At 41.2% G+C, this 16,904-nt stretch overlaps 2 protein-coding genes across 3 annotated transcripts in view; one reads left to right on the top strand and one right to left on the bottom strand.

Moving 5' to 3' along the window:
- Window positions 1-2,491, bottom strand: part of HIVEP2 (HIVEP zinc finger 2) — a 202,410-nt gene extending 199,919 nt beyond the window's left edge. Inside the window, exon 1 of the mRNA XM_054024450.1 lies at window positions 2,425-2,491. The gene's annotated coding sequence lies outside the window, so the exon portion shown is untranslated. The remainder of the gene's footprint in view (window positions 1-2,424) is intronic.
- Window positions 2,492-2,511: 20 nt separating this feature from the next.
- AIG1 (androgen induced 1) overlaps window positions 2,512-16,904 on the top strand; it is a 191,201-nt gene continuing 176,808 nt past the window's right edge. The window contains exon 1 of one of the 2 annotated variants that reach the window (XM_054024453.1): window positions 2,512-2,788. In XM_054024453.1, coding sequence (XP_053880428.1) covers window positions 2,648-2,788 — 141 coding nt within the window. In that variant the 5' untranslated portion in view covers window positions 2,512-2,647. The remainder of the gene's footprint in view (window positions 2,789-16,904) is intronic. The other variant, XM_054024454.1, reaches the window with a different exon arrangement.

The raw sequence follows: 16,904 nt of genomic DNA, 5'->3' as shown, positions 1-16,904 counted from the left end.
CCGCAGGCATTGTCATTCTCTTAATTCTCCTATCCCAGGGTCTTTTTATGTCCTGCCTCTTGACAGGCCTTTTCCTCCTGAACATCCATCTCTTTCCCAGGTCATTCCAGACCTCCTCTCTGGACCAGCATGGCCCAGATATTGTCTCAACCCTAGTCTTTCCTGTAGAGAGGGAAAGATGCCTCTTTTATAGCAGCCTCCTTGTTAGCCTGCAGTAACCTGACCCTTCTCAAAGCATGTGAGTGGGGAAGGGGAAACCAAGGCACAGGTCAGAGCTGGGTCTCAAACCCCTTAAAAGCCTAGCTTACCCTGTGACAGTGTTAAAATAAATCAATCCATACAAGGCCATTTTGTTTAGATCTCATTATTATCATATATAATAAAAATACTATTAATTATTTTTTTAAAGTACAGATACAATGCTTGGTGCAATAAAATACACAGATGGAGACAGAACCCCTGCTCTGAGGAGCTTACAGCGAGCACGCTTTTAGCACTTCTTTCCTTCAAGAATTTGGTTTATAGAAGCGTAGGTGAAAAGTCTACTTACTGGTAGTAAACATTTAGGATCTGGAGGTCTCTTTTAAAAAAAAAAAAAAAAAAGAGGATTACTTGCTATACAGCAATGGTCCTAAAAGCTACAGCTTACTTACTATATAGTACAAGTGTGGGACTGTTATACAATGCTGCATTACATTTACATAAGTCAATGGTAAAGCTAGTATTAAGTGCTTCAAAGACATACGGAAAGTACACCTTAAAAAGGGAGGCATCAACCCAACAAACTGGGAGGACTCGGCGTGGAACAGAACACAGTGGCGCCACACCATACACCAAGCCACAGCTCACTTTGAGGAGAACAGACGTGCTCATGAGACAGAGAAACAACAAAGGAGGAGAGAAAGGGCACAACAGTCCAGCCAACAACTATGTCTCCTCCAAGATTACACCTCTCACTTCTGTGGGATAATCTGCAGAGCACGAATTGGGCTCCTCTGCCACTTAAAAACCCACCAATGAACCCCCTTGGCAGACATCATCCTTGCATCGAAGGATAGCTGAAGAGTATTGACTTCAGTGGCACAATCAGGCACTTAGAGCACACTTATATTTTTAGCAGGTTTAATCTTTTGTCCATCTGTTCAACTCCAATTCTCTGCAACAGGACTATGAACAAAATATTATTTACCCACTCCTTTCCCTCAAGCCCCCCACTACAGAAGTACCCTGTGACTCACAGACTATTTGGAGTGGACACCTGTTTTAAATGGACCACAGGAAATGCCTATGTTGTCTTTTCATAAATTGACCCCATATTTGGTTGGCTAAAACTTAGTCATCTGACCTCTTAAAAAAATATCTGCTGCCCACAGTCTGATGCAACTGATAGCCCACAGCACTTACTGGAAGGCAAACTGGGAATGTATGCAATTTATATTTTTCTCGCTGAAGGAGATCCAAATATTTAATAAAACAATGACTTAAGTTTAAAAACAAAACTGGTGTAAAAGTTTAATAAAACAATGACTTAAGTTTAAAAAAAAAACTGGTGTAATTGGTTCTTTACACCATTGAATCACATATATACATCTATTGTGCTCTAATCTCCTAGACTAAAACAAACTAAGCAATCTTTAAAACATTCAGGCAATATTGCCTGCATGGAACTACAGTTGTCCTAAAAGCAGATATGCAAAACACCATTTTATTATGATTTAATATTTTAAAATTTTATCTGTAGACAAGAAAAATAAATCTAAGTTTCTAAGAGGTTCATAATCACCATTCCGTAAAACCAAAAGCAGTGCATGCAACCATGCATTTAAAAATATGATTATTTATTTTACATGGACACAGGGGTACATCATCTCATATTCACAAACACTCATCCACTCTTCTTTATGTGTGGATGTGAGAGCAAGCTGTGTGTGAGCATATTTGTCATATCAAAATGTGTATTCATTTGTTCACTTGTGTATCTTTGAGCATGTGTGCACGTGTGTGTGTGTGTGTATATGTACACACAAGCTTGTGCATGCACGAGTGTGAAGATATGTGCATACATGCTAGCATAGTTTCTCTATTTCATGTAAGCCTGTGCTCAGGTGTATGCATGGGTGTACGCCAGCGTTTGTGAACAGGCGCTCAGACTCTGTAGTCAGCCGGGGTCACGTAAGTGCAGTGGCAGCGTGGGTGAAAATGCAAGGCTTTAGAGGACAACGACCCTGCCTATGTTTATTTCTTCAGGTCGCTTTTTGCAGCGCTGGCAAGAAGAACATACAACAAGCCACACTCACACAGCCCCAGAGGCGAAGGGGTCACCTGCTCCAGGGGTCTCTCCGCTGAAGCAGCAGCAGCTCAGGGCAGGTTTAGTAGATTGCCATGGTAACCCCTCCTCCAACATCTCCTCCTCTCCCCGCCCACCTTTGCTCCAGGAAGCACCCTTTTGCCTGACGAGCTCCGGCTGAGCCCGCTCTCCCCGGGGCCGGGCGCGTCCCCCGCGTACAGAACGAGGGGACACCCGCGCGCGCGCTCGCGCTCGCGCTTCCTCCCCGGGCAGAACGCCGCGCGCTACCGCGCCAGCCCCGCGCGGGAAGCGCGCCCCCGCTGTCTTGCAGTTTGCAGGCCCCGCTTGCAAAGTGGCGACATGGCGCTCGTGCCCTGCCAGGTGCTGAGAGTCGCCATCCTCCTCTCCTACTTCTCCATCCTGTGCGCTTACAACGCCATTGACATGCCAGCGCATCAGACCTATGGAGGGAGCTGGAAATTTCTGACATTCATAGACCTGGTAAGTTGCCCTCACCTTCGCCCCCCCAGCCTGCGGGTGCGTCCCAGGCTAAGCTGCTCCCTCCTGTGTGTGCACTTGGTAAGTGGCGTGAATGTGCCTCCGGGAGCTCTGGCAGGAGAGTCACTGGCCAGGCTGTAATGTTCTAGCGCCCTTGTGTATGGGTCTCCCTAGTCCCACTTCCCCATGAGAGCATCATAATTAGGCGACCTTGTGGGTGGGAAAAAAAGAACTTGTCCTTTTGTGACTCGTTAAATGGGTAACACTGAAAAGAGCTAGTCAAGCAATAAAGCACCAGCAATACTGGATGGATTTTTAAAAAACAAACAAACTCCTGTGGCCTGTTTATTGTTTTTATTGAAACGGGCCACAGCAGCCATGTTTGTGTCAACAGAAACGTTAAACATACTTTTCCTAAAGCAAAATAGAGGAGAATATAATGCTGGCCCCAAAACCACAAAACATACTACCAAAATAGGAACATGGCTTGCCACGCCTGGCCTACCAGAATAATCTTGAGCCTAACACAGGTGAGGTAATAGTGCCACAAACCACACATTTGGCAACCAGATTCAGCTAGTTTTTGCCTCCAAACCCACCAGTGCACCTGTCGGATTAGACAAGAACTGTTTCTCCTTGCAGTTCAGCGCAAAGATCCAGATCTTACTATCATGCCATAAGACCACTGGGAAAACCCATATCCAGCACTTCAAGCATGTTGACTCCAAAAATTGTATCCCTGAACTCCATAATCATACTATCTAAGCAGACAGATGTTGATGCACCTAGTCCAGCAGGGAGAAAAAACAGATCCTGATGTAGCCAGGTGCAATACAATGGCAAACCTCATATGCAGCACCTGGACCCGTAATTTCCCTGCTGAATCCACACATTAGATGATAGAATTAGACAAGACACTATACCATTACCAGGCTACCATAAAAGTTGATGCAAGAGCACAGCAGAAACCTGTACAAGCACAATGCCATTAATTTTTGGGCTCCAAATCAAATTCTCCCAACTAAATAGAGCACAAGTGTAACTACTTCTACTGCACTAGCTGCTGATAACGCGTGCTGTCTTTTAGATGGTAGAATTTTTTGGTTTAGACCCTAACACCTATGTGATTTGCTGGGGTCCAGGTGCCAGATGCAAGATTTTGTGACACTGTTACACTAAGATTAATCTGAATGAAACTAGATTTTTCTGGTCAGGTAGGAGCAATTATTCCATTTTTCTATTTAAAGAAGAGATTTTTTGTGTTTAAGGCCAAGTGCTAGTTACAGGTGTTTGCAGTGCATGAGGTGGCTAAACTTATTCTTAGTTTTGACATTAGGCAGGTGTGGGCTCGGCCCAAACAGTTGTCTATGTCTAATAAGATCTATTTTTACATTGTACTTTACAAATGCAGACCTGTTTTTGTTTTGGGCTTTTCCTATTAAAGAGTTAACAAGCTTATATTGTTTAAAATTTTAATATTTTAAAATTAAGCTAGAGCTTATTTAATTTTAAATTTTATTCTTTCCCACTTTCTGAACTTTCAAGCTGTTGTAGTATGGTATTGTTGAAAAAGTAGTTTACACTTATAAGATCAGGAATTCTCAATAGAATTTAAACCAGGATATTTGAGTTATATGTCTCACACACACACTTCTTTTAAACTTTGAGATGTTGGCAATGCTATTTCTTAAATCATTTGCAATTAACTTCATACAGTATTAAACAAAGTGAGAAGTACAGTGGATATTATTTTGCCCCATCTGGCATTGATATAAGAGTTTCTCCAATATTCAGGTATTCTCTGTAAGTTTTGATCACAGTGTTTAAAAAGGAATCAGTTATTGATGATGCTATCTAATGATCTCAATGTGGCAAGTCTGGCTGCATTGCTGGTTCTGTCTATAATTCCTCTAGAGCAGAAGCAGAATTGTCCTTATTTATTATTATTTAGTTGTATTACTGTAGTGTCTAGAAGGTCTAATCATGGACCGGACCCTATTGTGCTAGGGTGAGTACAAACACAGAAGGATCCTCTCTAAAGAGCTTACAATCTAAGTCTCTGGGTAACACTGATTCTAGAGTGATAAGTTGTAGAAAGCCATTTCTTGAATCTAGGATGAGCTGCAAACATGTTCTGTTCTTCCAGAATTTACTTACCTTGGTCATAGCTGTGTAAAACCTAGAAGTTTGGCATGTATGTTATCTAACCTATATCACTATCCGAGTTTGCCCTCAAGACACCAGGATATAACTCAGGAAATGTCTTAACAGCATTCCTTTTGTCAAAGTGCAATTTATATGCATATTTTGCTCTTCTGTTATCCTATTTGACTTGTTTTAGATTTTTCCCTTTGGGATGCTGGGCTACACTCAGTGACATGGATTAATAAGGGCCTAATCCAACGCCCACTGAAGTCAAACTGGAGTCTTTCCCATTTACATTAATAGCAGTTGGATCAGACCGTAACTGACTAAAGCTAAAAACTGACAGTCTTGTTTTTGGGTTTGCTTCACCCTTTTCCTGGCTCTCTTGGCCTTACCATTATTATCTAATCCTTGGCCTAATAAAAACAACAACAACAACAAATAATACCTACCTCTTACAGCTTTTCATCAGTGAATATCAAAGCACTTCATAGTCTTTAATGTATTCATCCTCACAACACCTCTGAGAGGTAGAGTATTATTATCCCCATTTTACAGATGGGAAATAGAGGCATAGAGAGGTTAAGTGCCTTACCTAAGGTCACACAGGAAGTCTATGGCAGAATAAGGAATTAAACCCACGTCTTCCAAGTCTTAAGCTAGTGCCCTAACCACAGCACCATCCTTAGGTGGGTGAAGGCTATTTTTATGTAGCAAAAGTATTACTTGTCAGTAAATAACAATTATTCCCCAACAAATCATGGCCCACTGTAACAAGTGGACTTTCCCACCATGCAGACGCATTCTTTCATCTATACATGACATGATCAAAGAGCATCAGGTAAATGTGTGGTTTTTAAATATCTAGTAAAGTAGTCAACTGCAGCCATGTACTTCTGTGCCTTAGCTCATAAGGATCACCCTCTATGGCCCACTTTCCAAGTCTGACAGCAGAGAAATATTAATGGTTTCTTAAATAGGGTATGTGTCCCTGATCGTTGGTTTGGTCAAGAAATTGAATCACTTGGATTTGTCTCCCAATTCCTAGCCACCAGACAGATCTTTACTTGTTGATGACGTTTAGTAATGTCCAAGGGGCCTAATGGTGTCTCATATAAGGATACATTTCTTCATTTCTGCTGAGTTAACTGGCCTGACTTCAGGAAATAAGATGCCATCAGAGCCAGTGGGGCTACTCTTCTCCAGGAGGAAAGTTTGGATGTTTTCAGGCACACTTGCACTATATTGTATGATGGCTTTAAGGCTTGCAGAACTATTTTGTAAGTTTCAATTTCCTCAACTATTTGCAACGTCCCCACATCAGTCACATTCAGAAAATGTCTAGACAAAATATCGGCAACAGAATCTTGGCAAGCATGTGTTCTCACTGCAGATTGTACCTCAACGAGGATAGAATGAGTCTTTGACATCTCACTGGCTCACAGTGCAAGCACTTGCTGTTTATGAGGGGGTATGAGAGGTTTGTAGTCAGTCAGAAGTGAGGTTAGGAATCTAATCTGAACAAGAAATTTGGACATTTTTTGCATGCCCAGACTGTCATGAGGCATTCCTTCTCAATCGGCACAAGAGTCTCAGCATCAGTCAGCGACCTGGAGAAATTAGGCAACTGACTATAGCTGGCCATAATGCTTCCTCTAACCCAGTTATTAGTATCTGCACTTAATATGGTTTTGCATCAAATGATATTATTCGATAGCTAAAAGGAATTTGAAGCAAAAACTAAATAGCCAAAACATTCCTACTCTCTGTTTATACATTTGTACTCTATCCTTGCAGTAGATTTCCAGCTCTTTCCCTGCTTATAAAAAGCTGTGCTTTTGGGGAAATTCATGGACTATGAAGCCCCAGAGTAGTGGTCAGTTGCCATCAAAATTAATGTTTATTCGTTGTGTCATTTGGTTAGAGGATGGATATCTACTGCATGATCTTTCAGACAGTTCACCATAATATATCCATTTATATAATCTGTATTTTTCTGTTTTGCCTACCAACAAGTATAGTGGTAGAATTTGGATGTCCAGTCCCAAATATTTCCTTAGATGTGAATTCTTAGTCTTTCCTGTACTTGAATTTTTAACTTGTGGCAATGGAAGGTTTACCTAGTTCATGGAGCAATATTGAAGGTGCATTTTGACAATATACCAGTTATGCTTACCACTGCTGCTGCGAATAACCACCTCCGCTTTAATTTCTCTTCTTGGCATGTAAAGGTAGATGCCATTCAAAGTAAATATGCCTTCTTATTCCTCGTGAAAACTACTTTATAGCTACAACAACATTTTCCCTCCTTTTCAATCCCACAAACTTAATTAGGCCTCACTAAGTTACCTGCAGTGAAATGGTGAAGAAGATGGTTCAGATGGGATACCTTTAAGAGCAAATAGAATAGGATGTGTAAAATTTCTTGACTTGGTATCTGCCCTCCTCCACCCAGTTTAGACTTTCAGAGTTAAATATAATTGGAAAAGCTCTGTTAAATTGGAAATAGTGTTTGAATGCACAGTAGGAAGTGGAGATTGGCCATTTGTTATGAATAGTTGTCATTTTGATACTTTTATCTTAATAAGTGCCTGAAAATTTTGCGATATGGTTTGTTCATAGTATGAATAATTGAAAACCATGCTGCAGAATCACAGATTCATTTTATGTACGTTTGAAGGATCCCTTCTCCCAATTCTTTTCAAACAGATTTTTCGTTACTGCAGAGGTAAGATTTCTTTTGGCTACCCATTATGGACAAAGGGCACTCTTCAACTGTGGGGGAGATGAGGCAAAAGTACGTAGATTCTGGGTACTGGGATGAGGGAGAGTGTGCGCAGAAGGAAGAGGATTTGGGTTTGTGTGAAAGTTATGAGAAAATTATCTTACAGTTAAATTTAAGTTAGTAAAATGTGTCCTGGTCTAAATTAGTTCTAATTTTCATCATGCAACTGCATATCAAATCTTCACCCCTTGAGCTGTAGACCACAGTTAGAATTAAACAAGATACAGTATTGCCACAAATTTATACATTGAGGATAGTGCACATATCTGATGGTAAAGAAAGTCTAACATTGGTCATGGTAATTGAGACCAAAAGTGGGACTAGATTTTCAAAAGTCTAGAAAGATAACTATGATTCATTAACAACATGGTCTTGAATAATGTTGAATGTGCTAACAAGTATATTCATAACCCATGATTGAGGGTAGCTGGAGTTAGGAAAGAACTGATTCTCTCCCCCACGCCCATCCCAACGTGTAACATTGCACACGTTGGTTCTAAAGTTTTTCTTTGTTTTGTTGTTCCATTCAAGTGTAAGATTTTCAGTGTCATATCTGTACCTTCTTTTACCTGCAAAACACTTAAAACACTGCAGGCACTACAAGAAACGACGACAATGATCTATATAGTAAAGCATCATGTTGTATTACAGGGATCGGCAACCTTTGGCATGCAGCCCGCCAGGGAAAGCACCCTAGCTGTCCGGGCCAGTTTGTTTACCTGCCGCGTCTGCAGGTTCGGCCAATTGCGGCTCCCACTGGCCGCCGTTTGCTGCTCCAGGCCAAATGGGGGCTGTGGGAAGGGCGGCCAGCACATCCCTCGGCCCGCGCTGCTTCCTGCCGCCCCCATTGGCCTGGAGTGGTGAACTGCAGCCAGTGGGAGCCGCGATCGGCCGAACCTGCGGACGTGGCAGGTAAACAAACCGGCCCGGCCCACCAGGGTGCTTACCCTGGCGGGCCGCATGCCAAAGGTTGCTGATCCCTGTTATATTAGCTCCTGTTGGACTAATTAGGCAGACCAGGTGTCTGATCCTGCGTGGCGGTGGCAAATGTAATGTTCCTGTGACCTTACCAAACCCTGCATCTGGCACTTTTGCCATTGTCTGCTTATCAAACGTACGGGACAATCTAGATTTCTGTTGAAACAATGGTGCTGTTGAAGTGATTTGAAACAATCCTAAAGGAGTTTTGTTCTTCCCCGTTGCTGGCATGATTTGGATCTGTATTCTCACGCACATCCTTGCCAGAGGCAATAAACACGTTTATTTGCTTTCAGAGAATGTTTTTGAATTTCACTTGGTCTAATTTAAATAAGTCACCAGAATAGAATTAAAAAGATTTAAATTATTTTTTTAGAGGAGGTGTTATGGTTTAGAGCGCAGGACTGGAACTGTACGTGGTTTCTAGTTTGTTCTTAACTGCCATTGACTTGATATCTGAATTTGAACAAGTTTCATAACTCACTCGATGGGTGAACTCCACTACAATGTGGCGGACCCAGGCAAACCACTATTCATCATTTAAATGGGGCTTAAATGTGTAGCGCCTTGCTTAGCTCCTCTTCTCTGTGGTGAATTTAATCTTTGTGCTTCCTTTTCCCTTTCTTTAATTGCCTATACACCAATGCTAGCAGCCTATGTAACAAACAAGACCACCAAATCACACTAGTGAACAGAATGACTGGCTCCTTAATTACCTATCTATAATATGTAGGGAAAAAACTTGCATGATCATAGGGGACTTAAATCTGAGTGAAATATGCTGGAGATCTCATTACACCAGTACTAAAACAACCTTGGAATTTCTAAATATTGTGGATGAAAGTTTCCTAACTCAAAAAAGTGTTGCATCCAGCGTGAAGGATTTCTCTGGACAGTTGAAGAGGAATTGATCCCAGAACTATAACATAATGATATCTTAGGCATAAGTAATCATGACTTGATCACATTTGTAATGTGCAAAGAGAATAAAGTCCAAACTACTAATACCCAACCATTTAAAAGGGCCAATTTCACAAAGCTGAAAATAATTAGGAGGCAAACCAGCTGGGAAAGAGAAGGCAGCTATTTAATATATATAAAAATGAAAGAAAGGGGAAATTGATAATAATGAATAGATATATGGGAAGCAAGGAATTGTACAAAGGGGCATAGGGAGAAATCTGTGGCCAGCAGAGTTGAGGACAAGAAGTCCAGCAGCGGGGGGAGGGGTGGGACTATCCAATTGAATAGCGACTGAATGCAGTGCATATGTTTACCTGCCTCGTGGACAGTTGGTATATGTATGCATGCAGTGCAAGACGCTCATGGCCTCAGAGACACAGTATGGGCTCTTGAGGCCAGAGTGGCTGAACTGGAGGAGCTAAGGGAGATGTAGAGGTACATAGAGGAGACTTTCAGGGACCCGACAGAGCCTCTCTGCTGCTGAGGAGGATGAAAGTCTCAGGGAAGGAGAACATCATGCAGGAGCAGAGGGAAACAATCCCATAGTTGGGATGCTCCTTCCAGATGATGTCATGGTATCCTTGAACACTGGTAACATTCTCTGAAATGCTTCCAGTTCCATGCACAGGGCCAGGAAGATAGGTAGAATTGCAGGGTTGCAATGCGTGCATGAGGTGGATTTTAGGTTTATCAATAACTGGGGAACCTTTTGGAAGAGGAGGAGACTTAGGGTGACCAGATGTCCCGATTTTTATAGGGACAGTCCTGATATTTGGGGCTTTTTCTTATATAGGCTCCTATTATCCCCCCACCCCCGTTGCAATTTTTCACACTTGCTGTCTGGTCACCCTAAGGAGCCTGTACAGGAAGGATGGGCTCCACCTAAACCAAAATCGAGCCAGACTGCTGGCATGTACAATTAAAAAGGATTTTTTACACTAATGGGTGGAGGAAAGACAACAGGTGTGGAGGAGCCCACAGTTCAGGCTGAGGCATCCCTTAGGGATGAATTTATTAAAGGAGGAGCTCTATATCCCAGTTAAAAAGATAGGAAAGAAGTTGGTAAAGTACAGGTAGGAGCTTGTGAGGAAGAGTCAAACATAAAAGTCCCATTTAAATACAACTCATCAAGATCAGAAACTGAATATTGATAAAATGTACTTAGCTATAAATGCTAGAAATCTAAATACTAAGATGGGTGAACTAAAGTTCCTGGCATTAAATGACATTGATATAATAGGCATTGCAAAAACTTGGTGGAACGAAGATAAATCCATGGGACACTAGTATCAGGGTACAAAATATATGGAAATGACAGCGTAGATCGTGTTGTTGGGGGTGCAGTATGTCAAATACGATAAAAATCTTAAATGCACCAAACTGTACAATAGAATCTCTATGGATAGAAAGTCCATGCTTGAATAATAAGAGTATAGCAGTAGAAAAATACTACCAAACAGCTGATCAGGATGGTGACCGTGATTGTGAAATATCCAGAGAGATTAGAGGGGCTGCAAACGCAGAAAATGCAATAATAATGGGGGGATTTTCAGCTACTCTTATATTGATAGGTATGTGTCACCTCAGGAGGGATGCAGGGACACCTTAAATGACTGCTTCTTGGAGTATCTTATCCTGGAACCAACAAGGGGAGAGGCAGCTCTTGATTTCTTCTTAGGTGGAGTACAGGATTTGGTCCAAGAGGTGAATATAATTGAACCACTTGGTAATAGCAACCATAATGTAATTAAATGTAACTTCCTAGTAGAGGGGAAAATACCAAAGAAACCTGTTACAGTAGAATTTAACTTAAAAAAGGGGAACTACACAAAAATGAGGAACGTATGGTACGTAGCCTAGCACTTAAATCAGCCTCTGTACCAGATGACTGGAGAGTAGCTGCTGTAACACAGGTTTTTAAAAAAGGCTCCAGAGGTAATGCTGGCAATCACAGACAGGTAAGCCTAACTTCAGTGTTAGATAGATTGATTGAAATGGTAGTGAAGAACAAAATTATCAGACACATAGATTAACACAGTATGCTGGGGAAGTGACCATGTGGTTTTTACCACTCAAGAAGGATCTTGGAGTAATCATGGATATCACAGAGTTCTGTAAAATCATGAATGGTATTGAGAAAGTGAATAGGGAAATGTTATTTACCCCTTCACATAACACAAGAACCAGGGTTTGCCCAGTGAAATTAATAGGCAACCGGTTTAAAACAAACAAAAGGATGTGCTTCTTCACACAATGCACAATCAACCTGTGGAACTCATTGCCAGGGTATATTGTGAAGGCCAAAAGTATAACTGGGTTCAAAAAAGAATTAGCTAAGTTCATGGAAGACAGGTCCATCAATGGCTATTAGCCAAAATGGTCAGGGATACAACTTCATGATGTGGGTGTCCCTAAACCTCCAACTGCCAGAAGCTGGAGGTGAACAACGGGGTAGATCACTTGAAATTGCCCTATTCTTTTCATTCCCCTGAAGAATCTGGCACTGGCCACTGTCAGAAGACAGGATACTGGACTAGATGGACCATTGGTCTGACCTAGTATGGCCATTCTTATGTTGTTAAGGAGGAAGTGTTTTGGGTTTGCTTGTTGTTGTTTTTTTAAGAATATTAGGAACAAAAATAATCCTAGCAATCCATTACTAATGGGAATGCTAGAACTGTCCTTAACAGGGCAGAAAAGGCAGAAATGTTCAAAAATATTTCTGTTCTGCATTTGGGGAAAATAACAGATGATGTAGTCGTATCAGATGATGAAATACTTTTCATTCCAATAGTAATTCAGGGGGATGTTAAACAGCAGCTACTAAAGTTAAACATTTTAAAATCAGCACATCTGGATAACTTGCACCCATGAGTTTTAAAAGAACTAGCTGAGGATCTAGCTGGACCATTAATGTTTTTAATAACTCTTTGAACACTGGAGAAGTTCCAGAAGACTGGAAGAAAACTAATGTTGTACCAATATGTAAAAAGGATACATGGGTTAACCTGGGTAATTTTAGACCTGACTTTAATCATGGCCAAAATAATGGAATGGCTAATATGGTACTTGATTAATAAAGAATTAGAGGGTAATATAATTAATATGAATCAACATGGGTTTTTGGAAAACAAATCTTGTCAAACAAACTTGATGAGTTTAAAGTTTCGTTGATTAAGTATATTACATCAACCATTTTTACCATTGACTTCTGCATGGCATTTAACTTGGCACCACATGATATTTTGATTAAAATAGACAACAGTGGTTCTCAAACTTTAATGGGGTCGCCATGGCTGGCTTAGACTTGCTGGGGCCTGAGGCCAAAGCCCGAGCCCCACCACCTGGGGCTGAAGCTGAAGGCCAAGGGCTTCAGCCCTGGGCATTGGGGCTCAGCTTACAGGTCCCCTACCTAGGACTGAAGCCCTTGGGTTTGACTTTGTCCCCCCCACACCTGAGGACGGGGCTCGGGTGGGCTCAGGCTTGGCCCCTCTCCTGGTGTCATGTAGTAATTTTTGTTGTCAGAAGGGGGCCGCGGTGCAATGAAGTTTGAGAACCCCGGACTAGAACAATATAAAAAACATGGCACACATTGAGTGGATTCAGACTGGCTGACGGGTCTCAAAACGTAATTGTAAATGGGGAAGCACTGAGCAAGTGTGTTTCTGGGTGGGGAGGGATTGGTTCTTGGCCAGGTGGTATTCAACATTTTTAATCAGTGACCTTGAAGAAAAAAAAAATCATCACTGATGAAGTTTGCAGATGACACAAAGATTGGGGAATCCTAAATAATGAAAATGACAGATCACTGATTTGTGTGATCTGGATTGCTTGATAAGATGGGCAGAAGCAAAAAATATGCACTTTAATACTGCCAAATGTAAAGCTACCCATCTAGGAATAAGAATGGGAGCCACACTTACAGGACGGGGCCTCTATCCTAACAAGCAGTATCTGAAAAACTTGGGGGTTCTGGTAGATAATCAGTTGAATATGAGCTCCCAGCACAAAGTTGTGGCCATAAAGCGCTAAAGTGACCCTTAAAGGTGTAAACAGGATTTTTGAATAGGGAGGTTATATTATCTGTATTTGGCACTGGTGCGACTGCCACTGGAATACTGTATCCAGTTCTTGTGTCCACAGCTGTGTTCCCTGTAAGCTGCATGGCTGGGTGGCCGCCCAGGAGAGATTTAAGTGCTGTGAAGTTGATTAGCAGAGCGCGCGTAGTCATCTGGCAGCGTGTGTTCAGGTGCCCTCCCCCCACTGCTTTGCAGCCATGTCGCTCCTGCAGCTGCTCCAGAGACCCTCCTGCTGGCTGTGCAGGGAGGGGAGGAGGGGCTGATGTCAAGGTGTCCCCCTTCCCCTGCCCTTTTACCCCATCTCCACAGAGCAGGGGAGAGGGGAGAGAGGACAGCCTGGCTCAGGATTTGGAGCTGCTGCAGCCTGAGCTCTGAAAACTCAGGGGTGGAGAGTGAGTGCCTTTCTTAAAGAGAAAAAGTGCCTAAGTTAATGGTATCTAGTTTGCATATTAATTCAAGCTCAGCAGTTTCTCGTTGGAGTCTATTTTTGAAGCTTTTCTATTGCAAAATTGCCACCTTTAAGTCTGTTACTGAGTGATAGGGCTTGAATAGAGACTGGGAATGGCTGAATCATTACACAGATTGAATCTATTTCCCCATGTTAAGTATCCTCACACCTCTTGTCAACTGTCTGAAATGGGCCATCTTGATTATCACTACAAAAGTTTTTTTTCTCCTACTGATAATAGCTCATCTTCATTAATTAGCCTCTTAGAGTTAATATGGCTACTTCCACCTTTTTGTGTTCTGTATATGTGTATATATATCTCCTTACTATATGTTCCATTCTGTGCATCTGAAGAAGTGGGCTGTAGCCCATGAAAGCTTATGTTCAAATAAATTTGTTAGTCTCTAAGGTGCCACAAGTACTCCTGTTCTTTTTGCACATACAGACTAACACGGCTGCTATTCTGAAACCCATTTTTAATGGTGAAAGTAATTTATCCTTGGAACAGTTTACCAAGGATTGTGGTGGAGTCTCCATACCTGTTAATTTTCAAATCAAGATTGGTTGTGTTTTAAAAAGATATATAATATATATAATTCCAACAGAAATTAATTCAGGGACGTTCTATAGCCTGTTTTATACAGGTCATCAGACTATCAGATTATCACAGGGGTTTCTTCTGGTTCTATAATCTATAAAATTGGCATACTGATATTTACCTGCCTTTGTCAAGTGACTTGTTGGGAGAGACAGGGCAGTTTGAGATGAAAGGCATTCCATAAAAGTGTGAACTATTATTTGCTCTTCCTAAGGATGAGTCACCAGCATGTTTACACAGCATTGTAAAGGTCCCTGCACACCCTCTTGCAAGCCCAATGTAATGCTGCAGTTGAGCCCCAGCAATACTCACTTGAAGAGCCCGGGCAAGAAAAGCCAACATACAGTAACAAAGTAGCATGTCCCCTTTTAATAAGGCTTCAAGAAATGAGCAGTTATAACAAACAGATAATAAGGTCCTTACCTCAGGGACCTGGTTGAAAACTCCTAAGCTTAACATCTCTAACACCAAGCCCTGGTCTACACTAGGGGGAGGGATCGATCTAAGTTACTCAACTTCAGCTATGTGAATAACGTAGCTGAAGTTGACGTACTTAGATTGACTTACCGTTGTGTCTTCATCGCAGTGAGTCAACTGTTGCTGCTCCCCCGTTGACTCTACCTGCGCCTCTCGCGGCGCTGGAGTACAGGAGATTAGACGCGATACATTGATCCCCGCTTGATCGATCGCTGCCCGCCGATCTGGGGGCTAGTGTAGACATACCCTAAGTCTCTGAGTCTGATTAGGCTGGTCTCCTGCAGCCTGACAAAATCCCCACCTACAATAGCTTACCTTCCCCCCACCCTTGCTTAGCTTCCTCTTTCATATAACCCAGCTCTAGGGTATGGCAGGGCCACTTTGATTGCACCCAGGCTCCTCCAGCTGTAGCCTCCAGCCTTTTCCATAAATGGGTAATGCAGTCCTTCACAATCATTCTGTTCTTACTGTAGCTGTTGAGAATACAATCAGGAGCAATTATTTATTTGTCAGTTCACAGAGCAGGAAACTACAGAATTGCTCTTTACGGGATAACGAAGTGAGATTTCTTAATGGTGTTTAATGCATTTGAGAGACAGAGAAATACATATATATGGGAGCCTTTTAATAACTGTATGTTTTACAGCTTTCTTTCATCCTCTCAGGTTGTAAACATGTCAGAGAAACAGTTCTGAATAGCACCCTAGACACTGTAATAAAAATATAATAATATCACTCTTGTTTTTCTTATTCTGTGTCATGATTCCCTGTTACTTTTTGTAAAGCTATTGTAAACTGAATACTATTTCAGGGCTACATTATATATTTTTTATATTAATATGGCTTTATTTTACAACTAGATGTTAATATATAAACATGTCATTTTCATAATAATTCACAAATTATATCCATTTTGAAATTTCTAATGTATAGTATTTTCTTTCTTTGCAGGGGTGGGATTTGAGGTTTTCTATATTATTTATAGGCATGGTAGTGGCTTTAATTAGTAGAACTAGAATTATTTCACTAATTTACCTTACATAAGTTATAGGTGTGATTATATAATAGTGCTACATTATTAAATTTGGTGAGAAATCTGGAATGTTGCCAGAACAGTGTCAAGCAATAGAAACGCCATCCATGGTGTCTTGAGAAATTTCCAGTCCCCTCTGGATTTTTTTAAATGTGTTTTTTAGTGATATAGGTAGCTAAATTATTACTACCCATATATGCATGTGAAAAATTAATTTTGTTTCACACTGTATAAAATATGCCTGGTCTGAATCAAGGAATTTTGGATGCATCTATGTTTCATTAGGTTGTCCTTTTTGGAACTTACCCCCAACATAAAATGTTTATATAATATATATTTGCCATTTTAAATATATTTCTTGTATATTCATGAGGCTACATAAGTATAATCCAATGACAAATTTTATGACAGTGGACTTGGTTTAACTCTGTTAAAAAAAGCTTGTTCAATAAGATAGCTGATAAAGAAAGTTGCTGGAATTTATTTTCATTAAAAATTAAACAAGGCTCTAAGCCATTGACTTCATTGTGGCTGTCTGTCCATGGAGTGGTTTGTATGCATGCAAAGAATTGCAGGATCGGAGACTAAATACATGCAATCACTTATTTTATTT

Source organism: Malaclemys terrapin, chromosome 3 (genome assembly GCF_027887155.1).
Source record: "Malaclemys terrapin pileata isolate rMalTer1 chromosome 3, rMalTer1.hap1, whole genome shotgun sequence".
NCBI lineage: Eukaryota > Metazoa > Chordata > Testudines > Emydidae > Malaclemys > Malaclemys terrapin.
This window is presented reverse-complemented; position numbering and strand designations above follow the sequence as displayed.